Genomic DNA, 25,484 nt, shown 5'->3' on the forward strand with positions numbered 1-25,484 from the left:
TGTACAAAGTTGGGTGAATTATTTGATTCTCCAGCTACTTTAAAAAAAAAAATGCAATGCTTACATTTTGCATTGTGAACGTATGTTCATTAAAGGAAACTTTGAATGTAGAACAGGTAGAAAGATAGACTGTCCACGATCTACCACTTGGGCAACTGCCTCTACCATTTTGCTATAATATATCCAAGTGTTTTCCTGTTCATAGCTTTGAGTTTTTATTTTTATGATGTAACTGTAAGCGTGCTGTAGATTCAAATTTGTGTCTACAGTATCCAGTTTTACATTGGAATATACTCTCACATGGAAAGGACAGATTTCAAGGTTAAGTTAAAAGATCTTGACTCAGTGAGTCATACATATGGCATAGTAGGAAGTATGCAGATTTGCAATACGGAGACCCCAGGACAGACATTAAGCTCTCTGAGCCTTTGCATTCACAGCATTAGAATACGGGTAATTATCTCTCACATAGGCTTTTTGCCAGGATCAGAAGAAGTTAAGAGTGTGAAAGTTCTTGGTAAATTATAAAGCCCCATGCTCAATTGTCACAAATGTCCATCCAAATACTCAGGAGTTCAGGAACATGATAGGGGTAGTCCCCTGCTCCCTGGGGTGCACTGGGCTCCAGAGAAGTTACACAGTGCCTAGATGTGAGGGGAAGGATATTTACTCTCCAAATACACTGGTTTCCATCCCTGTATGCATTGCCTAAACTCTCTGTGGTCCCTTAAACTTTCATGGGTTTGTTTCCACACAGCTACTTCTAAAATACAGGAATCTTTGTCCCTAAGAGTCCTAGTGCCTTCCCAAGGCACACACCCCACAGCCTTCCTCTCTGATGCTGGGAGAAATCAAGAAAAAATCTTCCCAGGCTCCTCAGCCTCTCCCTATAATTTTGAACATACATTAAAAATGAAAAATAGGAATTTGAGGAGGGAACAGAAAAAAGAAACAAAAATGATTAAAATTTGTAAAATTAAGTTGTAAATAAAAATTTGGCTGGTTACCCAGCCAGAAAATAGTGTTACTGTTGATCTGGCACACACCACGGGCCAGACACTAAGAGAAGTACCTTACTCGTTTTTCACTTGGGTCTGGTACCAGCCTTGTGGGTGAGCGGGATAGCTATTTTAGAGGAGTGGAGGCTTCAGGAAGTTAAGACCATAGCTTGTTCAAAGTCGTGTGTCCAGCACAGAGCAGATTCTGGTGGAATAAGTCAGCCTGACTCCTGTATCCACGCTCTACACCAGGCTGTTACTGTGTTACGGTCACCGACAAGGCGAAAGCCCAGCACACTAATACTGCAGGATTGGACCATCTTAAACTGAAGGAGGTATTCTCAACAAAGGGGAGTTTTCTGGGAATCCCTTTGTACAGACACCTTTTTTTAAAGAATTAGAGTCTAATCCCTGTGGAATGGTTTTATTGTGGTCCCATGGGAGAGATCTAGATTGACCCCTGGAGCCCCTTGTGGTCCCATGATTTTATGCTAGTTCACATAAAACTAGGTGCCACGCTGTATGGCTATCTACTCACACTTACTACCGCGTCCTTGTGCAATCTCTGCTATGTAGATTGTTGTGCTCAATTTATAAGTGAGGAGAATGTGGCAGAAAAGGTTAATTGAGTTGCCCAAGATTCTGTTGGGAAACGGCGTGCAACCACCACTTGTTTCCAACCCTATCTGAGTATTAAGCGTGTTGATTGATGTGTTTCCTGTCACTCATCTCCTATCTCTGGAAACCTTTCTGCCTTCCCACAATCTGTTCCATTTTTGATTCTGCCGACGTGTTGTCAGTGCCGTTGGGCTGGGGAGCCCCATGAGACTGCACTGGGCTCTCCTTCTCACATGTTCCCAGAAATACCCTGGCTTCCTTGCTGAACATTTAAAAAGGGTTGGAGTATTTCTGTGGCTGTACCACTGAGGGTTTATTTTGCAGCACGTTTGATCTCAAGTGCTTTTCTATAAAGAAGAAAAAAAACAAGTGTTTTCTGGAGCTCTCCGTCTTCCTGTCTCTGAGACTGTGGTACGGAGTGATCAGAATGTTAGTACAGCTAATGAAAGCCAGAAGCAGATGCATGATAGGAAGAAGCAATTTACTTAGAGTCTGAAGTGGTGTCAGAAGTTATCATAAAAGTGTTAACTCAGAGCTACATGACAGACCCAGGAATTATCTACTGGAAGATGAAACAAAACTACTTGAGATATTTGACTAACATCCAAGTCTATGATTGAAGGACGAAAACCCATAAAAGTAGCAAACAGTGACCAAAGTGAACTGTGTTTGTGCGTAGCTGGAGGGCAGGCCCGTCTGTTTTCATCCCTTCCTTCTACGGTGTCTGTCGAGTGTCCCCTCCGTGCTGGGCATCGTCTAGGCCCTGTGGGTGCACTCATGAATGAGGCAGACAAAGTTCCCGCCCTCAGGAATTTCTATTCTAGTGAGAGAAACAGATCATAAATAAATGAAAGAAACGCCAGTAGCAACAAAACCCACGGTCTGTATTGGCTACTGTTCTGTGCGGTGAAGCACGTAGCAGGATAATGGGAAGAGAAGAGGTGGGCTGAGGGGGGCTCCAGAGCAGAGGGGCTCTGGTGAGAGGGGGATGGGCGCTTGCTTGTGTTTGTCCTGCGATTTGGGCTCATTCTCAGGAGTACTTCATTCTTGGGTACTTCAGAAGATGGAGCTTTGGCTTCATGCTTTTTTGGTTTTGGGGTGTTTTTTGTTTGTTTGTTTGTTTGTTTTTTGCTTTGTCTTGCTTTTTCCCACATGGCCTTTATGTCTGCAAAATGTGGCTACAACTGCTGGTACAGGACGGTCCATTACTAACTGAAAGGTAATGTGGAGGCATTTTCAGTGGTCAGCCGCAACCGCGCATGTTTATTCGGTGTGGACATTCAGTGCCAACTGAAAGAAGGACCTCGGTAATGTTGCCCAGAGTTCACCTCACGTATTTAATGGATTGTGTCAGCATTGACAGAGTCGAGTTTATTAAAACAAGCAAACAAACAAAAACCAGGACATCAGCCCCCTTGCACAAATAAAATAATACAAATTCAGTTCCCTCCAGAACCTCTAAACAACAAAAAACGATCCCTTGCTTTTTTAATCCATTTCCCCCCCACTAGTCTCCCAGGCTTCCCTGAGTTCCTGAATCTGTCTGAAGTCTCCAGGGCGGGGCTGGTAGGGGCCACTATTTTATACAATTCCAGGGGCCGATCTCATGCCAAGTCCTATGACAGGTTCCTCCTGGTATCGCCTGGTGACTGGGCAGCCCATGTGGCCGTGCCTGGCAGCCCAGGGCAGATGGACAGGACGAAGGACTCAGAAGCTCTTGTCACTGGAGGCCTCTCCTCTTTTCTGAGAAGGTTCGTAGGATCAGGTCAGATACTCGGCTCATTCTCAGATTCTCCTTGCATTGTTGTTCAGCTGTTTTGTTGGTTTGTTGTTTTGTAAAGGATTTAACTGTTTTGAAGCCTTAGCTTTTGGCCGAGGTCTCTCTAGAGCAGAGCTTTTCATTGGAATGTCTTGGGGATCTCGTCAGATGTGAATTCAGATTCAGTGGATCTGGGGTGGGGTCCGAGTTCTGCAATTGTTACACGCTTCCTGGTGAGGCTGATGCTCCCGTCCAGGGACCATAGGCACGGAAGCAAAGCCTCTAATTAAAAACGAGCGAGCGTATCATTTTATTATTGGAATACTTCTAACTGAAGCAGTTTTAAAAAATCTTAATTTCTCTTTCTTATTGTGTGCATAGTACATATTACAGACACTTTAAAAAATACAGATAAGAAAATTAGAAAAGAAAAACATCTGGAACACCTCAGTGGCTCAGTCAGTTAAGCATCTGCCTTTGCCTCAGGTCATGATCCTGGGGTCCTGCGATCAAATCCCACATCAAGCCCCTTGCTCAGCAGGGAGCCTGCTTCTCCCTCTTCCTGCCGCTCCCTCTGCTTGTGCTCACGCTCTCACGCTCTCTCGCTCTCTCTCTCTCTGACAAATAAAATCTTAAAAAAAAGAGAAAAAGAAACACATCTATGACTAGGTTACCCAGATTTAGCATATAAAAATGCAGGATTAAGAAATTAAAATGTTTAGCAGATAAAAAAAGGAATTTTTAATGTAAGTATATTCCAAATATTGCCTGAAATATTCTAAACTGCCATTCAGTGTTTATCTGAAATTCAAATTTAAGTAGGTATCCTTTATTTTATTTGTAAATCCTACTGATAACCCTTAAATCTTGAAATAACCTCTTTTAATCTTTTGGCATAGATTCTTAATTGTGTGTATATATATATATATATATATATATATATATATATATGTATATATATATATTCATGTTACAGAGTTTACAAATTCCTTAAAACCAAGAGTTTTATTAGAAATTCTGTAAATTTGTAAATTTTGTAAATTTGGGGCACCTGGGTGGCTCTGTCAGTTAAGCGGCTCCCTTCAGCTCAGGTCATGATCTCGGGTTCCTGGGATCGAGTCCCTTGTTGGGCTCCCTGCTTGCCGAGGAGTCTGCCTCTCATTCCCCCCCTGCCACTCCCCCCACTCATGCATGTTTATGCTCTCTTTCTCAAATAAATAAATTCTTTTAAAAAATTATATAAATTTACATTTACTCCCATTTTACAGATGAAGAAAGTAAGGCTTAGAAGGAACCAACTAATGAATGATTTAGCAACGAAGGATCCTAGGCTTTAATACAGGATGTAGTTGCTCAGAAAATATTTCCTTTTTTTTGGAGCCCGGCTCCCTTGTTCCTCATTTCACACTAGAGCTTTACAGCTGAATTTCAGGCCAAGCTGTCTCAATTAATGATGCAGTTCGATCACCATGTCAACAGCTTGGCCGTGGCGACCAAGGACCGGATCTGAACATGGTCAGGATGATTAGATTAGCCACGTAACTGCCCCAATTCTGCGGCAAATGAGTGGTGGATTCTCTCCATTCCCACACAGCTCAGCAAGAGGGTTCAAGATGATCTAATTTTGAGGGACTTGCAAGTTTTTAAAGGTGAACTCCAGACTGCGATAATGAACGTTACTCACATGTCTTCTGACGTAGTATGTCAGTAAATACTTAACGACGAATGCAGAGGTAACAAACATCGGTTCCCGTTCCTGCACTGACGTCCTTCTCATTAGACTTACCATAATCATGGAGCCTAAATCAGGTAAACATTAGGGAAATATTAACAACTAAAATTTCCCAGGCTTGCTTTTTCAGTCTCGAAGATAGTATCGCCTCTTTGGGCTGGGTCTTCCTGCAGGGGGCAAAAGTGCACAGTCAATACAGGTTTGATATCAATTTAAAAATTTTTGTTTTTCTTCCAGTTTTGCTGAGATACAACTGACATATAACATTGTGTTAGTTTAAGGTATACAACAATGATTCTACATACGTATATATTGGGAAATGATCACCACTGGGCAACTTTCAGATGTACGGTGTTGTTAGCCGCGGTCACTCTGCTGTCCATTGCAACCCCAGGACTTCTCATATCTGGAAGTTTACCCCATTTGATCACTTTCACCCATTTCCTACTGCCAACCTCCAGTTGTTCTCTGAATCTTAATTGTTCAGCCAGCCCTTGGCTGTTGAGTGGTTTTCAAACCCTGTGTGATTGTCTAGGCTACTTGCTTTGTTCCTAGTGGCCCCAGTAGTTGAGGGTGTGCAAGGGCTTGTCAGTGCCCCAAAGGGGGGGGACCTCCGTCAGCACCTGAGGTGGAGGCTGACGTAAACTGGAGCCTCAAGCAGCAGCTTTTACATCGGGCAGATTTCCCTGTTTCAGAGCAACACTGGGAAGTGAGTATTTCTGTCTGCTCCCTCTGCACTGAGTCGTGGGGTGACAGCCTGCCGGTGAAGAGCGGTTTCTTTGTTTGCTGTGGTCCGTTGAACCAGTGAACTCAAACCTCACTGACCACTAGAGCCAGGCTGTCAAGGGTATGCCAGACGTGAGCATAAGCTCTTTCCAGGAAGACGCTAGTGACCTAGAACAGAGCAGAGGTAGAGCACAAATATGGTGTCCGCCCCCCCAGGTCTGTGAAGAGGGTCCCAGGGAGTGGGCCTCCGTGTGTGCATTAACTTAGAAGCCTGACCTTTGACAGCAGATTTTGAGATTCGCAAATAGGTCTCTTTCAGGGAGAGGCGGGAAGAATGGGCCCGAGTGCTGGCTCCTGGGGGAAGGAGGCATCACCCCCAGTATCCTTGGGATCCCGTTAAGAAATGTTTCTTTATTTGCTATAGTCTTATGGGTTTTGTGAATGCAAGCCCTTTTGGCTTCCAGAGCTAGGGTTTTGGGGGCCCACCCCTCAGGTGGACTCTTAAAAGTTGTGGTATCACATGTTGACTCTAAACCCTTTATTCCAAAAGGAGAAGCTGGGAGTTTTTTCCTGACCATATGGCACTGGGGTGGGTGTGAGTATGGCAAGTGTCCCAACCTTTCCCACCTGTTTCCATATAGGTGTTTTCTCATTTGTGTGATGTGTAGGAGTCCCTCAACCTATCAACTAGTTTCCGGATTTCTTTCAGAGGGAATTGTGCCATGTGTAGCGGTAGATTTGGTGTGTCTGTGAGCAGAAGTACGTTCACGAGCCTCCCATGTCACCATCTTGGCCTGGAACACTGTTTCTTTTTCTTTTTAAATAGGAAATTCACCAATTATTTTAGTCAGTAATTAACTTGCTTTGGGTGAACCAGGAGAAAAAGTATATCATGAGTATTTTGATCTATTTAGCTGTTGCTAAGATTCACCAAAGGCCTTAAGGCAAAGAGTTTTAATTAAAGAAATAAATGGGCAGGAGTCTGCCTGCTCAGCTTAAGAGTATGTTATTATTTATGAAGTTGGGATTCCCTTGCATTAATTGAATAAAATACATGCCAACACTCTTTAATGTAGTCCCCAGAGTGCTGACATAAGCTGTACAAATGCATGCCTTCTGGTAATTTTCGGTCTTCTTCCCTTTCCCCTTCTTATTTTTATGGCATGGGTGTGCTCAACTTTGGGGATAGAAAGATGAAAAAGATAAAGTCCATGCCTTAAGGAAAGCATGATCGAATGAGGGAGACTGACATCTGAACAGGGGATTAAAAGAACACGATACATGCTGTTGTAGGGGCCAAGGGCAGGCTGCTTGCGCCTTGTGCCTGCTGCCGGTACAGCGTTGGGGAGTAAGAATTTTCCTGTCCCCTTAAGGTCCTTCTAACTGGCCTAAGAATCAAACTGACATAAGACAGATTAAGAGGAGAAAATCAAATTTAATAGTGTACGTATAGGGAATCCATGCAGACTTGGAAATTCCAAAGGCAGGCAAAATGAGGTAGAGATGTCATCCTGAACTAAGGAGAAGGGGTTAGGGGTTTGAGACTTCAAAGCGAAGGCATACAATCCTCAGGAAGATGAAAGACAGTAGATGTTGGGTAAACAAATGTTTGCTGGGCCGTTTGAAACAATGGGAATCACAGAAGACTTTGATCAAAGGGACCTTGCTGTGCTCCTCCCTGTCTACCGTACTCATTATATCATGATGTCATTATCTATGGTGACAACTCTCTTCCTTCTCCATCTAAATTCTTCTTAGGCAGTGGTGGGGAGGGTAAAGAGCTTCTCCTGAATCTTCTGGGTTTTGATTGCTTTTTAACTCAAAATAGTCTTTATGCCAAAGTGGCCGTCTTGGGGAAGCTTTCCTTAAAGCATCTACCCTCAAAAGAGCACAGAGGAGACTGACTCTGTCTGGGAGAGAGAGTATGAGAAAAGATCTACAGAGAAAACTCATCAACCTGTTGAAGGATTAAGAGCAGTTCACCAGGGCAGAAGGTGGGAAAGGGCATTACAGGTCAAGGAAACAGCAAGTGCAAAGGCCTGCTGTATTTGGAGAAGTCTGATGTATTTGGAGAAGTCTGATGTATTTGTTATTCCCGCAGTGTGAAGCCTGAAGTGGCGAATTGTGGGGAATGATACTGGAGACACGGGGTAGAGTCATGTCATGAAGTGTTCTATGTGCTATATATACACTAAGGAGTTCAGAGTTGACACTACTGGTATTGGAAGACTATTAAAAGATTTTAAGTAGGGGAATAATCTGGTCAATTTGCATTTTATAAAGATCAGCCCCTTACCTGTGCTGCGGTAAAAGGGGAGAAGCAGTGGAGCCGTTTGGGAAGCTGCTGAACTCATCCACAACGTGAGTGATATTGAAGGTCTGCGCTAAGGGGCCATGGGAATGGTTCAGGTGGGATAGATTTGACGGAGATTTAGATTTTGACAGAGACTAAGCCTTGGGCAGGTTGTGATGGGAAAGTTGAAGTCGAAGGTTTTCAGCACGAGTGTGTTGGTGAAGGGTGGGATTACCAAGTGAGGCAGGGAATACACAAAGGAAAGATGAGGCAGTGGGTAGGATGTGGGGTTGGGGTGTGTAATAAGAGCAGTTTTGAACGGGAGGAATGTGATGCCATAATTTGCCTCAAGTAGCTATGGGCTGAGCGTGGAAGTGGATAATGAATAGTGTTTTGGGAATGAGGAGAATGAGACACCAGCAAAACACCAAGTAGACGTATCCCCTAGGCAGTTAGATTTATGTGGTTGGAGTTTAGAGTAAAGGCCAGCGCTGTACTCATAAATTTGGGACTCACCAGCATGGAGGTCATCATTAAAGCCATGGATAAGTTTGCCAAGAGTGAGAAGAGAAAGGGCAGAAGGTTCAGTTTTGGGAAGCTCCAATATTCCTGAGATAAACACAGAAAGGCTGAAAGGAAATGATCAAAAAGAGAGGAGAACGAGCGGAGTCTGTTGTCCGTGTTCGCACCCCCCTGCCCCACTGGCTCACTCACCTACTGACTCACCCATTCAATCAGCAGAAATTCATTGACTGAGAACTTATGACATGCCAGGGACAGGGACTATGATATGTCCTGCAGGAATCACAGAGATGGAAAAGATGTGATTTCTACTCTCACATGGTTCGGCTCATTAAAAAAAAGGAAGAAGAAAAATAAAAAAGAAAGAGAGAAGGAAAAGGAGGGTGAAGGAAAGGGGGAGATTGACTTTATTTGACTTAATTCATTTCTGTTTTCATCCCTTATCACAGTACTCCCACTGTATTCCCTGACGAATTTTTGATATTTACATCATAACTCAAGAGAAATCTACCTCAAAAATTGTTTTTGACGTGAAAAGCCAGGAAAATTTACATGATGTGAGAATCGGGATGCTGGACCACTTTTTATATCATGGAAAAGAAAAAAAGAAGTAGTGTTTGTTGTCTGAAATTTAACTAGGGGATAGGATAGAACAGAATAAGATAGAGTAGACTAGAACAGAACAAAAATTGATATGTTTTAATTGTTTTAGGTAATATTTTGACTGGAGTCAGGTTGATTGGACTTTACAACCATCTAAGGACACTTTTAAAAATGCCAACACTTTAGGGCTTAAGCTGCTCAGTTATGCTTTTTCAGAAATATACTTAGCCATCAACTGGAAAGCCACTCTCTAAAAATGTAGTATTACGTGGGGAAATTATTCATAGAACTTCTTCCAAATCTTTCTGTATATACCCTGAAACGGAGTTAGTCTTCCTTGAAGGATCTTACACTTCAAACCGGAGCTCCAGCTAGGAAAGCAGCTTCCATAGAATGATAGAGCTTCATTAAAGTCACTGAAATAGTGGAGACATTTCCCAAACCGGCCCAGAACTGAAATTTCATGAGATTGTTTGAAAGATGCAAATGCAAATGCCTGTACTTACAGCAATAGAGCAATGTAGAGGAAAAAAAGACTTGGACAGGGTGGTCACCCAGTACATCATTTTCCCTCTGTGCGACTGAGCAACTAACAGCTCCTTATCCATTTGGATATTAAACATTTCCAATGACAGCAGTTCTGAAGCTTGCCACGTGGTATTTAGATTTCTAAAATTTAGTGGATGGCAAAGGGACTTTCTTGTGGAGTTCTTGGCCCCTCAGTCTTCCAACTTGTTTGTCTGCTTTGCTTTCCTGTTTTATACAATTATAAACTCTATAATTTATATATAATTTTTATTATATATATTATTTATATAATATTGTATATTATGATTATATATTTCCAAGATGATTTGGGGAAGCCACATACTTCCATAGATTTAAATATAAATATTTGGGGGAAATAATAATATATATATTATATGTAATATATAAAAATAATATTTATATTAAATAATAAATAATATATAATTATAATATAATGTTATATAAATAATATGTAATATAAATAAATAATATAACAAATATTATATAATATATATTATGTAAATTATATATATGATTTTTATTATATATAAATTATATAATTTATATCATAATAACCTTTATTCACACTGAGCCCAGGTTATCACATTGACTCTGTGACCAGATGGAATGAAATAAAATATGTGGTGTGCTCATAAGGCATAATTCGTCTTTCCCTAGTTTTCAATTCCACAATGATATGCTTTGATTTCCTTTTTATTAGGGAGGTATAGTAGGACGAGCTAGGGATTTTAGCAATCTTGTAAAATCTAATACAAACATATTGGTATTATCATAGGTTTATTTAAATCTATGGAAGTATGTGGCTTCCCCAAATCATCCTGGAAAGCTTTGTGTTGACAATATAATTTAGCTGTCTTTTGAAATATTGCCACCTGACTTTCTATTACGTGCTGTTTCATTCATTTGTGTTAAATGTGTCTTACATAAGGGGCTACTATGTACCCTTCCTTTATAATATTTGCCTACCTATTCCTTTTTTGTTTTTTGAGAAGGAAAGGTTTTCTCAGTGATTTTGAAGATATTTGGGGAAAAAATTCTTATTGAGCCTCGTGGTAGCGGAGTAGAGTTGTTTACAAGGCAATATAAAAAAAGGAAATTATTTTAAAAATTGGAGCTCTAGCTCTGTTTTTCATATAGTAATAAATACTGTTGAATAGAAATAAAGCTCTGCAGTGTATCCAGAGATAAGAATCAAAATATTGATCAGCCAGTAAGGCCAGTTCCTGCCTAATCCAAATGGGTACTGGCCTTAGCTCAGGAGCAGGGTCCTGGAAGCCTCTGGTGGAGACGTTAATCCTCTCGGTGCTAGTTTATGTATGAGGCAGGATGCAGGGAGCACAACAGGGCTTTGGACAGCAGTGAGTATGCACATGTATCGGTAATTGAGTATTTAACCACCAGGACCCCTGGGCCAGGACATCCTAGCTTATATGAGCCTCACACTCATCAAAAACCGTATGTTGGATTTTTATTGGAGGTTGGTCGAAATGGAGACCTCAGTGCTGCAAAATCACATTCGATTCCAAGCTGCTGGCCTCTGTCTGGGTGTTTGCTATAGGGGACAGCAGAGGCCACAGAGGAGACTCAGAGTGGTCTCTGCCGTTGTGGACCTTGTCCCTGGACGGACAGAAGGTGGCGTGAAATGTGTGGGTTCATCGACATGGGTAAGAATCGGGTCTTTGTCCTGTTCACCATTGTATCCCCAACGTCTAGATCTGTTGGAAACTCAATAACAAATGAATGCATGATTGCAGTTGGGTGACTGGTTATTTCATAATGGAGCTTTTATTATTATTCAGGTATGATGAGGCCAACACTTGAGGAGACAGCTGCCCCTGAGAAGCATGTGTTACAGTTTCCAAGAGGACCAGGGCATGGCACGCTATGCAGGGGTCATGCTGGGAAGCACCGGGGTTGGTCAAGAGGCAGAGGGTGTGAGGGGAAACCATGAGCGAGAGCCTTTATTGTGATTCTGTGGGGAGGAACAAGTGCGGTCGTGTGGCAGCTTAGGATTGGCTAGTTGGAGTAACCGCGGTGGGCTTTAGGGTGTTAGGGATGTCTCCAGTTGGAAGGGGAGATAGAGCCCCTGGTATGAGCCCTAGGAGAGGTGATGGGTGTTGGACTTGGGACTGTCTAGTTAGCTTATGAAAGGCATGATCCCAAGCTAGTCATTGACTATCTCTAGGAATTGGCCAGCTCTGGGAGGGCCGTCTTTCCAGGATTTGCAGGACCTCAGATGCCAAAGCATCAGAAATACAGAAAATAAAAAGCCATGATTCATACACTGTCCACCTGTGGGAACTGAGGAGAATATCCCCTTTATTTTAAAGATCTGATGTAAGGAAGCAGAAATGCCTTCTTTTTCTTTACTTCCACATTCCTTCTTACACCTGTGGGTACTTGTATCATAGCCCTTGATGGTAATAATTACTGCTAAGATTTATTAAGTCCTTACTATGTACTCAGAACTGTCCTAAGAATTTTACACTTTACATGTATCAAACCCAACTGGTGTCCACCACACCCCATGTATTATGTAGTTTATACTCATTTTATACACGAGGCAGTAGGAATCTTGAGAACTTACATGAATTAGTCGAGGCCACAAAGAATTGCGATGTGATGCTCTCACTCCCTCTACGATTCTGGTGACTTGCTTGTGTGTGTGTTGGCGCAGCAGGTTTGAGCACATCAGAATGTTGGACGGTTCTTCTCACCTGTGTCTGTCCCAGCTCTAGTAGAGAGTAGGCACCATGTAAACCTTTGTGAGTAAGTAAAGCTTCCAACACTGTTCTCTATAATTAGAGCAGCCTGATAACAGTCTGTTGTCTCCTGATTGAGGAGGAGCTGTCCTGAGGGAAGGAGACCTGCTTTATGGCTTCCTGGTCTTCATTTGACATTCTCCGAGAATGGAACCTGAGAAGAAAGAAACGTATGACTGTGCAAATGGTTATTTCTGCTTCGTGGCATTTGTGCCTTACTTAATCTGGGTCCCACAGATGCTTGTTTTGCAGGATATGGCCTTTAGAAAGAAGTATGTGAGATGTGTACCCTGTCCTTGGGAAAAACGAAACCGACGTGCACAACTTATTCCAACCCAGAAATGTCAACAGGAGAGGGAGCTACTGCATTTGTCATACAGTGACTTTCCTAATGGTCTCCTCGGCTTTATCCTTCCTCTTTCTTCCAGCTTGTCACCAGTCCTGTTTCAGGTGTGCTGGGAAAAGCCCACGTAACTGCACAGCCTGCTGGCCTTCCCAAGTGCTGTTGGATGGCCAGTGTCTCTCCCGGTGCCCAGATAGTTACTTTAACCAGGAAGGCAGTTGCTCAGGTAAGTGTGTAACATGCTGGGGCAGGTTCCCTATGCCATCGTTGTGTCTTGGTCAGCAGCCAGACTCTATCATTAAAAATGTGGTTATTATACCAGGGGACCAGGGTTGGGCTGTAAATCCTCGTCTTGAATGTGTTAGGGGAGGTGTGAGGGGAACAAGTGAAGTTCTGCTCTTCCAATAGGGGAGTATGGATGAAGCGAAAAATTGGAGTCAGCTTTTCCCTGTGCATACAGGGAGCGATGGACTCAATGGGGTTCATCATGGAGACAAGCTACTATGCACAGGTTCTAAGGTATCTGTGTAGCACCAGGCACTTGGCATTAACTCGATAGTTCTCAGCCCCACTTATCCCGGCTACAGCCTGAGAGAGCAACAACAGGGAGTGATATTTATTTTTATATTTGATGTGTCGGTCCAATATGTTTTTAACGACATCTTTATACTTCGTTGACAGAGATTCTAGAAATTACTAGTTGAGATTAGTTCAGCGTTCTATTGGAATTGACAAAATACTAAAATTTAAGCACCCTATTGTAGCGCTGTGTTTTTATGTATCTACAGAAGAAAAGATAAGACAAAACACATTCTATCATCATTACTATTTTATTTCTAAAAATAGACCGTTGAGGCCCACTTATAGGAAAAAGCCAATTGTTATAAAATTGTATGACATGTATTTCTGGAGTCAGGAAACGTGTAGTTTTAAGTACACAAAATATTTTTAAAATAAATTAATACTCGTTAGGTTCACCTAAGCCTCAAACTCCAAAGAGGAAATCCAATGTAAACAGAAACGTAGATGACTGAAGATCAGTATTATATTTCTTCTGGAATTTTCTTTTTCCAAGTACATTCTTCATCTCTCTAGGCTCTGGATGGGTCGCTTTTCTTTAAATACTGTATCAGGCTCAGGGGGAATGTTCCTGGTTTCTTTGGGGTTGGGGTTGTCCTTACAGACTGTTGTCTGTTCTTGCGTGCCCTCATCCTAGCCCAGCTGGTTGTCCTATGTGTGAAATTGTTGGGGGGTTAAGTCTGAGCAGCTCCAGCTCTCCTCTATGTATGCCTCTGCCCGCCTGCAGTCAGCAGATGGCCAGTGTCCTGAGTTGGCAGAGCATCCAGGTCACTGGAAAGCTGGCAGGGAGGAAGAACTGGGAGGTGGAAATCATCCTAAGAACTCGAGGGTCTTTTGGACAGGCATTTTCCAGGGTAAGAGCCTCAGGAATGTAGGAGGGGTGATGGCTGATGCTGGCTTTCTTATCAGTAGTGCATTTTCTTACTTGCTTTATTTATTTGTGCGGGTTTTTTTCTCTTTCTCCATAACTTCTTATCTCCCTTTGGCCTCTCGCCAGAAGAAGTGAGAGGCAGTTGACTGTACTTGAAATCAGTGCCTTTGCTTTCCACCAGCTCTGTGCCAGAAGGGAATTCTTTGTCATTGGTTCCAGCAATCTCTGCCCAGCTCCGGTCCCTCACCTCCCCTCCTCTTGGAATCAGACAGGCTTAGACCTCCTCGTCCTTGGCAGAGAAATCCTTCTCCCTCCTTCCACGCACTCGCCCCTGCCGCCTACTTTGGCAGCACCAGCGCAGCTGCAACCTTCTTCTACTTGTTGCACATGGGTCTTTATTGCTGCACCTCCTGGGACTCACTTGTTTTCAGGGTGGTGCCCCTTAGTACATGGGTGCTTTTTCTGGGGAAACAGAGCTTTGACTTCAAACCTGGCTCAAGATAATGTCCAAGAAGTAGACTTTCTGCTCTCTGTATTTTAATTAAGTGTTGCTGCTAACACAACGTCTCCAAATGGAGGCCTGAAGGGAGAGCACGGCTGGCATCCAATACTAGAGAGGAGTATTGGTGTTCCTGGCTGTGTGTGGTTCCCCTTTGCCTGCCAGGAATTCTGAGAAGCCAAATGTCTCCTTCTGCTCCCTGTCCAGCTCTTTGAATCACACGAGTATTTTAACAAGAAGGAGGGAGTCTTACCACTCACCTTCCTGCTTTGTGACCTTCACCTGAACTTCTCACTCACCTACGTTGGGATGGTTATGCTGGGCCCTCTGGAATGTGCGGCCAATTTCTCGAATTTTTATGGTTCTAGATTCCATGTTCTGTTCATGGGCAGTATCTTCATTGACACCAGAAATGTCGTCTTCTGGTTGGGCCTAAGGGTAGGCCAGGCTTGCTCAGGAATCTTCAAAAGAGGTTTAGTGTCTGAAGTCCCCTCCTCTTGTAATTTGTGGCGAGCCTACGTACTATAATCATGTGTTCACATGCTGAGCGGCTGATTCCAATCCTGGCTTTTGTTTCTCTCCCTAGAATGCCACCCCACCTGCAGGCAATGCCACGGCCCATCGGAATCTGACTGCAGTTCCTGTCACCCTCATGTCACTCTTGCTGGTGGGAGCTGCAGGACCAGCTGTAAAGAAGAGCAGTTCCTCAACCTGGTGGGGTACTGCACTGGTGAGTGGGAGCTCCTTCGTAGTCATGGAATCCACTAGCCGGAGGCTGGGCCTCTCTGTGGCAGGCTTAAGATGGCGCTCCTCTATTTGTCCTCTGTCATCAGATGAAGAGCTCCTTTTTGGGAGGCATTTGCCTCAGGTCTGGTAACTCACTTTACGGCTTCCTATGAGACATTCAGTAGACATTTGTAGATTCAAATGGAATCCTCTGATAACACTCTTGAACTTCCGGAAATAATTCAGAACCTCATATTAATGGAGACTAAAGTGTTGTTGATGGTACCTCACATGCACGTGGCATACTTCAGCTTAAGACAGCAACGCGTGGCTTCGCCCCCTCGAGAGACTCTCTCCCTCTGGTTTACATTGTGTTCTGCCTCTTGCTCTGGACGACTTTCGCCATCAGCCCTAGGCACAAACATTTAGGGAGGTTAGCTTAAAAATAAGTCAGTTGTCTCAGGAGATGGGGTTTTTCCTCCTCATCTTAGAGCTCCGATTTCAAAGAGGTATATTAGGAAGGTAACCTGGAATTTGCGTAATGATGAAAAAGCCACATAGTGTTTTGTGTTCATCCATCCATTCGTACAACAAATATCTTTGAGTGTCTATTCATGGCCAGATGCTCAGAAAACAAAAAAAGAAAAGAAAGAAAAAAGAAAAGTGAATGAGACAGTGACCCTGCCCTCAAAAAGCTTTAGTCTAGAGAGAAGAATTTACAGACGAGTGGGTTATTACATATTTCTTGACTCACTTCTCCATATTGTAGGAGAAACTTGAAGAGATTTGCCTGCAGCAGTTTTTGTCACAGCTCTGAAGGGCTTGACTGGGAGGCATTGTAGAAGCCACTGGGAAAGGTGAAAAGGCTAGGATCTGGTCAGTTTCATGTTGGAGAAGTTGATCTGTCTGTAGGCCTTGTCTTTGGGCAGGGCAAGGTATGGTCAGTTGTCTAGATCATAGTATGGAGCGAGCACAGTCAGTCTGGTACTCAGTTGTCCATTGTGGTGGGTGGGGACACAGGAAGTCAATGACAGTCCTCCAAGTGTGGCTGGTAGTACCATGGCCCAGGGTGACCCATTCCTTTTTGCACATGACCTTAGCTGATGACTAGACATTGGGGTCCAGGGTCTATACCATAGGAAGACTAAATTGCCCAGAGCAGGGCTACAGCTGAAAAGATGCTGGGATTCAGGGTAAAACACAATGGTAAAGACAGCAAACATTTTAGGGGCAATGAAAAGTAGAAGCTCAGAGACAACAGCCCTGAGACTAATGAGGAACCCCACAGCTGTAGGGTGTGAGCCTCTTGCCAGTACTGCCACTTGTAGTCAGGACTGACTTGGGAAGTGGGAAAATTGGAGGCATAGTGCATACCCTTAAAGAGGAGTCTGGGAATGTCAGGGGCTGACTGTAATTGTAGTTTGTGAGCTTGAGTTCAGTGACTACTTCTTAGGGTACGAAGGGGCAGCTACCATGAGAACTGAGAGGTTCTCATGGTTTAAGTACATCTGCAGGTATTTACATAGAACCTACAAAGTGCTCAGTTGTGATTTGAGGAGACACAGAGATCTCTTACGCTACTTAAGGAGATGAACCAAAACACAATTGCAGTTAACAAATAGTACAGAGCAACGTACGGATAATAGCACCAACAGGCAGTATGGCTTGTAGGAGTTCAGAGGAGGGAGAAGTAAAAGATATGAAGAGCATTGTGGAGAAGGTGGAAGCTCAGATTCTTCCTGAAAAATAAGTAAGATTTGGTCAGAGGGAAGGTAGGCAGGCTTTCTGGGTGTGGCTCCCCAGGAGACAGGCCAGACGGGTAGAATAGGTGGGTCATTCACAGCTAGTGAGTGGTCCAACCTGGCCAAAGAGCATGGTTTGTGTTAAGACATATTAGATGAAATGGTTGGAAAATTGAATTTGGAACCAGGGTACAGAGTGCCCAAAGTTCTAGGCCGAAAAGTTTGAACTGAATCTTGTGGGCGATGAGGCCATGAGAGTTTGGGAGGGGCCTGACGTGACTGAGGGTGTGGTACGGCAGGAAGTCTGCCCGTCTGTGGAAGACGGACTAGAGCGGGGAGAGGTTGTACTCAGAGGAGTTAGAAGGGTGGATCTTCATGATGGTTTTTTTTATTTCCAACCTATTCTGTATGTGGACCCTAAAAATTTTATGCTGGGGCATATTTTATAAGTAAATGTTTATATAAGGAGATTGGAAATGTTTAATTTTTAATGAGCTCTGTTCTCTCCAATGTCCAGAGACCTCTTTGATAGTAAATTAGTGATTAGGAGTCACATTAATTTTTTAAGGCTAATAGGCGACCGTTAGAATAAAGAATCATGGGACTAAGCTAAATCACGCTGGGGATTCCTCAGCCCTAAAAGAATTCCCACTAAAATTGGCTGAAAGGGACAAACCTGTCCTGGGAATTAGGTTTATTAAATAAAGGTTTTAAGAAAGGTAACCATTGTCTGGTGCTTGGAATTCTTTGTTGAATAGACATTGGAGGTGTATGTTTGTTACAGAAAAATTTGACCAGTAATTTCAATGGTTGATCTTTCAAAGAAGTGCACGGACTCCAGAATTTACCTTTTCAGTTAACATATGCGCCTTCCAAACTCCTCCCACTTCTCTCTGTGGCGTTGTCATGAATTCATTCATTTACAGCTTCATCAAACACAGTCCATGCTGGGCACTGTGCTGGGCTCTAGGGATGCCCATATGAATAAGGTGTGGTGCTTATATTTAGGAAATGTACCATGTAGTGGAAGAAGGACATGTGTGTTGAATGTGATAGTGCTGTGGATATGAGATGAACCTGTGGGTGTGTGCGGTGGGGTGAGTAGTGAAGGCTTTCTGGAGCGTATCATAATGGAGGTGATTTTAAAAGATAAGTAAGAAGCAGAGGACTTTGAAGATTTGGAAAGAAGAACATTCCAGAAATGTTCCAATGGGACATTGGAATGTCCCATTCCTTGGCCCAATCAAATGGGCCAAGGAATACTATCTGTTCAGGCACCAACAAAGAAGTAAGCAGAACGCCAGCTCTGAGTGTGGGAGTGGTGGTACCTAGAGTGGAAGGAAGGAGGGTCAGGTCAGAAAGGCCACCTTGTACATTCTGTTTAAGGAGAATGTACTTTGTCATCAAGACTGTGGAGGTCTCTTGGAGGTTTTTATGGAGGGGAGTGTCATAGTTGCATTTCCGTGAAGAGAAAGATCCATAGAAGATTGTGTGGAAGAAGACAAGACAGACAGAAGGTCCTTAGGAGGTGGTTGTAAGAATTCAGGTGAGAGATGAAGCCTTTAATGAGAAAGTTGCTGAGGGGATAAGGGAAGGAGGGGATGGCTCCACCGAGAATTAACTCTATGTTAGGTTGACCTGTGTGAGATTGCTATTTTGTGTGCACAAATGATCAAGTAGTGGAAATTTTATATGGTTCAGCCTAATGGAAGCAACAGATGGGCAATGTTTCAGCCCAGGGGACTAAAGGAAAGGGAGTTTGGGGGATGATTTCAAGGTTTCTGGGCAAATAAGTTTGAGGAGTGGGAGTACTATTTACTTGGAGATGATGTGTCTGAACTGGACAAGTTGACTTTGGGGTGATCATTGGACAACTAGGGGTAGCTGTCCGGAAAGAGATTGAAGGTTTAATGAACATAATTTCTTTCTGTAACCACTGGGAGCTCATCTGCTATTTCCATTTTACCATGAACCTAAATTCCTGGAACATTTTTGTAACTCAAGTGTTACTTAAGTCAGGTCATGGTTAACCTCTTGGAACATTTCAGTGACTTTTATCTAAACTCAGGAAGGTGTTAGGAGGAGCCCTGTGATGATAGAGAAGGCAGGAGATAATCCATCCCATGCCGTGCAGTCAGTGGAATGCGTGTTCGTCAGCCTGGGGAAATTCTAGTCCCTGGAGGAGGACCCTCCCTGTTCCCTCTATCATGTGTGAGCTTTGCAGGGTGGTAGGATTCATGCACAGGATTTACTCTCTAGCTGAGCTGTACCTAAGATCATTGTCAGAGACCTCTTAATTGCACTTAGCTGTTTAAGAAAGAAAATCACATCTAATCTATCACACAGACAAGAGTAAACGTATCCTGGGAACAGGTCCAAAACCTCAGTGTGTTATCACGTATGGAGATGTCGCACGTGTGCAGTTCCTTCTTCCACGTTCATCAAAGCAAATATAGTTTGTGAGATTTAGGCCAGGGCTGAAGGTTTTCAACAAAGATAAGTGAACTAAGGGAGAGGCAGGAGTGGACAGCTCGCAGCAGGCGTGGCTAAGTGCTGTGGAAAGCCAGGCTTCTTCTTCATAGATTTTTTTTTTTTTAAAGATTTTATTTATTTATTTGACAGACAGAGATCACAAGCAGGCAGAGAGGCAGGCAGAGAGAGAGAGGGAAGCAGGCTCCCTGCTGAGCAGAGAGCCCGATGCGGGCCTCGATCCCAGGACCCTGAGATCATGACCCGAGCCGAAGGCAGCGGCTTAACCCACTGAGCCACCCAGGCGACCCTCTTCATAGATTTTTATGTGGTGCTTTATATTTTGCCCATGCCTAACCACATTCTCCCCAAGTTCCAAAGCCCGGGGTGCTTTCTCCACTCGTCTTTCTCAGCTAAAGTCTTTCCCCTCTTTATGAGAGAGGGTGAAAATTAAAAAGAAAACATGAGGGGAAGTATCCAAATGCAGATGCGTTAAAAAAAAATGCATTGGGTTTTGGGGAGTGCCTAATGGGATGGCTGTACTTCTGAGTTCTTCTATAGAATTGGAGGTGATAACTGGCAGTAGCAGGTGGAAGACGGGACATTGTAAACAGCTGATTGGTCAGGGTTGTAGCACCCTGGAAAATTAAATTTTGTTTATGCAGTAATTTTTAAATGCTCATTTGTTTATAAATCTACACCAGACCATAAGCAAAAGAAGACATGTGTTAGTAAAGCAATATTATTCTGTGCATTTTCATATCGTATTCCACAGGACTTGAGTTTTAAGCAACGGTTAATAGATACTGTATGCGAAAAAGATTCTGGCTCAATAAATTTGGGAAACTGTCAGGTAAATAAAGTTAAGCACCTTTCTTTATTGCAGAACTTAGAACCCTGAGCAGGCACATGGGCATTGTGAATCTCTGAGATGAATGAGACTGAACATCATTTCTCGAACATTCCATTGTAGACCCTCCCCTTTATTTCCTAGAGCCTCTCAGAGCTTAGCAGTGGTTTGGAGAACAATCTTTGGGAAGCCCTGCCATGATTTTAATATAATATAATATTTTTACAATTTATTGGTACTCCCTAAAAGGTAAGATACAATAATGAGCCAGTACTCAGATTGTGGATTTCCTTCCATTCATCCCTTCCATCTCTCTTCCCTCCTTCCTCTGGGTGAGCAGGGGGTCACCAAGGAGGCTCAGGTTTGCCACTCTCTTGCTTGTTGAAGAGTACGGGACAGTAATCAGTACTTCTCTCCTGGTGTTGGGTCTGAGAAGTATTTGCTCTCTGAACCCGAGTGAAGCCATTTGTTGACGGATTGGCAAACCTGTTAACATTTTTCTTCCAAATCATAAAAAGAAAAACGTCTAAGTCTTTTCCATGGTTTTCCCCACCTGTTGCATCATTTATGAAAGATAGGGCCCTAAAAAATGGTGGAAAAGTTGAAAAGTAAAATTAAAAGAGCAACAAATGCTCATTTTGCAACATGCTGATTCAAACACAACATTGAGCGATGAAAACCCAGTTGGAGTTGAACGTAACGAAGAAGCTGGGAAGGAGCCCCGTGTGAGCCAGCGTCCCAGCTGTCTGCCTCCGCACACCGGGACTTGGAGCCAGAGGTGAGAGCCAGCTCTGTTCTACAGCAGCTTCTGTGTGGGGGCAGGTGCGTCAGCACAGCTCACCCCCTCGATGGAGCCGCTTCTGCGGCCACGAGCTGCGGGGAAGGCAGGAGGCACACATGATCAATGTAGAGCATTTCCTACCTTATTTTGATCGTCAGAATCCTGCTCATCCATTCCCCATGGACTGGCTCAGATCCCTTCCCTTCCAGGGCCAGCTTCCTCTTGGCATCTCCCATGTGGTAATTCCGAGTGTGCTGAATGTTTCTACCAATGACCTAGTACTTGGCATTGACTAGCCCATATTCCCTGTGAGTGATCTTTTTGTGGTCTGTAATAACAGGTGACTCTTCTGAGGGCTTAGTTGTGACAAGCACTGTGCTAATTGCTTTGAATGCATTTAGCCATTTGAAATTTTTTAAATTTAAAATTCAATGAATTAACATGCAGTGTATCATTAGTTTCAGAGGTAGAGTTTAGTGACTCATCGGTTGCATCTAACACCCACTGCCACTACATCAGGTGCCCTCCTTGATGTGTATCACCCACTTACCCCATTCCCCCCACCCTCTTCCCTCCAGGAACCACCAGCTTGTTCCCTATAGTTAGGATTATGGTTTGTCTCCCTTTCTGATTTCATCTTACTTTATTTTTCCTCCTTCCCCTATGAGCCTCTGTTTTGTTTCTTAAATTCCACATATGAGTGAAATCATATAATTGTCTTTCTCTGATTGACTTATTTTGCTTATTTATTATATTTATTTATTATTTATTTATTTATTATTTATTATTTATTATTTTGCTTATTTATTATACCCTCTAGTTGTGTCCATGTTGTTGCAAATGGCAAGACTTATTTTGCTTATTGTAATACCCTCTAGTTGTGTCCATGTTGTTGCAAATGGCAAGATTTTATTTTTTTTTATTTTGCCATTTAATATTAACAGTGATCCTCCAAAGCAGGTAGGGATGTGACATAGGAAGGAACTGAAACACAGAATAACTAACGTGCTCAAAGTGATGAAAGTTGGAAGACAGAGCCAAGGTTTGAACCTAGACAGTGTGATTCCAGATACAGCCATTTTGTTGTACTCTACAATGATAAATATAGTTGATTCTAACAGCAGGCACTCGAGAACAATTTTTTGATTGATGGATTAAAAGAGACTGGCATGACAAAATGCCTTGGAGAGCATTGTTGGGAAAAGTTGCAAGAACTTGCTAGTCTGTTTCAAATGCTAAGGCAGCTGTTTTAGGCTGCCATGTGTTATTATCATATCCTTTAAAGAAAAACATTAATGTACACTAAATTTTAATAATTTATATCATTCTGCACTTACTTTAATCTTTTTCAGTGGATAGACACATGCAGCTTTTAATAGTTGCAGTCAACACCTATGTATTTCTTTGTTCATTTCTCTTAAATATCACTTAATTTATACATTTCCGTGTGTTGGCAAATATTGGAAGAATCTGCATTATTGTCATTCTTCATGGCTAACTGGCATCCAGTATATTTGTATAACTTCTGTGGAGTGGCCATTTTCCTGTTGTGGGCCTGGGCAGTTATCAGCAGGAATTGGATTTACTGCTTGGCCCACCAGAGGTTGCGTGTGAGACCCAAGGCTCCACCTGGGACTGGGTCTGGTTCTCATGGTATTGGTAATAGTAACACTGGTGTGTTTGTGGCGTTTTATACTTTTCAAAACATTTTCTCATTTATCTTTTCATTTGATCGTCCCCAGATACTTTCCTATAGAAATGCGAATTCTTACTCTGTGAGGATTCTCAGTCCAGTGACTGGCGCATAGATGGTGATCAAGAAAGGCTGCGTAAATGAGTCCCTGGAACTTGGCATCTTAGGGACTACTATAATCCCCTTCTAATGCTTCGCATGGTAATTATAGCAAGGATCTTTCTTACCGTGACCCATTTCTTGCTTCTTATCTCTCTCTTGTTCACCTCCCGCTTTATCCCATCTGGTCCAATTCTTCTATCTCTATATTTTTTCAATTTTCTAGTGTCCTTTTTTCCTTTAAACGCTTGCTACTTTATTTTCCTTATCTTCTTTTTTGGCGATGTACTTTCTTCTCTTATTCCTCATTTGTCACCCTGTCTCCTATTGCTTGAACTGTGAACTGCATATCCAATCTCTCTCCAGAACTTTCAATGATTGTCTCCTCCTTGTTCTTCCAATTTGTGTTTTATTTAAGAGACCACGTTGTCTGTTGAAGGATGATTGAATAGTCCAAGGTGTTTCTTTTCTTGACCTTCCAGAAAAAAAAGAACATGACCTATGCTTAAATTGTACCTTCCTAAATTAAAAAAAGAAGAAGAACTTGTATAGTTCTCCTTCATATGACTTTTCCTAAACAATATATTACCTTACAGAGAGACCTTGCTTCCAAGCTTGCAGCGTGGCAGGGTTCCCGATGAAGGCAGGATTGCCGTTGTCTTTCATCAGAACTGCAAATCTTGCATAAAAGAACACAACTGAATTTAGACCCACCGGTTATCCTCTCAGTACTAAAGATGGCAAAATTGCTATCGCTGTACTTATCTACGTTTCTTCCGCACATGTAAATCTCTGTGGTTTACATGCTATAGGCAGAAAGGGTGACTTAGACGTAGGCATGATGATCAGTAGACCAGTGTCCATTCTGACTGGGCCTTCTGCATAGAAGGGATAATGGCCAGTGTTTATTGAGCATTAAGTACATGCCAGCTCCTCACATATATTATCTCATTTAATCTGGACTGCAACCCTTGGAGGTCTGTCCTGTGATTAATAGTATGTCCGTTTTATAACCCAAAGGCAGAGATTAGAGACATTAAGCATCTTACTTGACGTTTCACAGCTAGCGAGTAGGAGAGCCAGGCAGGAAGCAGCGCCGAGTCAGAGGGCCCACAGCTGAGCGTGTCACCGGCTTCCGGGCCCTGATCTAGTTCCAGGAAGACCTTCTCTGCGTCTTGTCAGTCCTGTCATTTATAGCTCCTTTCGAGGCTTTGTCATTGGGCCCATCGTGCCTTTCTTTACGCACCGCCATCCCTTCCCTCACCTCAGACCTCTCTCACTCAGATCTGTTTACATCCCCGCTTTCTTTCTCATTTGGAAGAATGGCATAACCTGATTAAAAAAAAACCAACAAAACACTTCCTCACCCTTTCTCCTCAAGGGCTCTGCTTCTGCTTTCAGATGCCCCTTTTTCCTCATGCCTGCTTTTGAGTACGGAGCCCCCTTACCCTGGCTTCTCTGTCTGTAGCCCGAGCCTGAGGGCCCATCAGCTTCAGGAACTAACAGGTCTTTCCTGTCAGTTGTTTCTGGTCACTCTTTCCCTGCCCTCACCCAGCTCCTTTCCCAGGTGGTATGTCTCATGGCCTCGAACCAGTCCTTCTTTCTGTTTTCTCCTTGGAGTCCCTGTAGAGTGCACATGGGACATTCATCTCCTCGTCTCTACCTGTCTACCTCCCGGACATCTCACCCACAGGAACACCTTACCCACAAGCACCGTCTTCATGTTCCTTAAGCCACCAGGTCCTTTCCTTCTCTCTCTCGGATTTCTTGTCCACCCATTGCTGATTTTTCAGTCCGCAGAATTCACAACAGCGGAGTTAACCTAGCTTCTTCCCTGCGCTAGTCCACATTGCTCACTGCCCCACCTTGCCAAGTTCAAGTCCCTCTGATTCTCTTTGGATAAAATAGTCTCTGGCCCTCCTAAGACACCTGTTGCATCTCAGGTGCAGCTTTCCTCCAGCAGATCCTGTCATGAGCATCTCGAGGGAAGTTGTCAGGTCTGACTCAATGCTCTGTCTCTTGCGGAAGCTTCCATGGTGCCTCACATCCAAATGAGATCCATACCTGTTCACTGAAGGGAATGTTTTCCTGTACTGGGGGTCCACCAAGAGCAAAGCAGAAGCTGCTGGAAGACTAGGTGGAGGCACTGGCATGCACGGAGGGGCGGTGCTCATGACCCCTTGCTGGCCGCGGGGACGGGCACCGAAACCCAGCAGGGAGCTTCGCTCTCACCTCTGACTCTGCCTCCTGCCACTGCCACCGGACCACAC

General features: G+C 43.3%; 1 protein-coding gene across 1 annotated transcript in view; it reads left to right on the forward strand.

Annotated features, from left to right (window-relative positions):
- Positions 1 to 25,484, forward strand: part of FRAS1 (Fraser extracellular matrix complex subunit 1) — a 413,592-nt gene that overhangs the window by 217,470 nt on the left and 170,638 nt on the right. The window contains 2 exon segments of the mRNA XM_047719626.1: positions 12,991 to 13,131; positions 15,441 to 15,584. Coding sequence (XP_047575582.1) covers positions 12,991 to 13,131; positions 15,441 to 15,584 — 285 coding nt within the window.

This window comes from Lutra lutra, chromosome 2 (assembly GCF_902655055.1).
Source record: "Lutra lutra chromosome 2, mLutLut1.2, whole genome shotgun sequence".
Classification (NCBI taxonomy): Eukaryota; Metazoa; Chordata; class Mammalia; order Carnivora; family Mustelidae; genus Lutra; species Lutra lutra.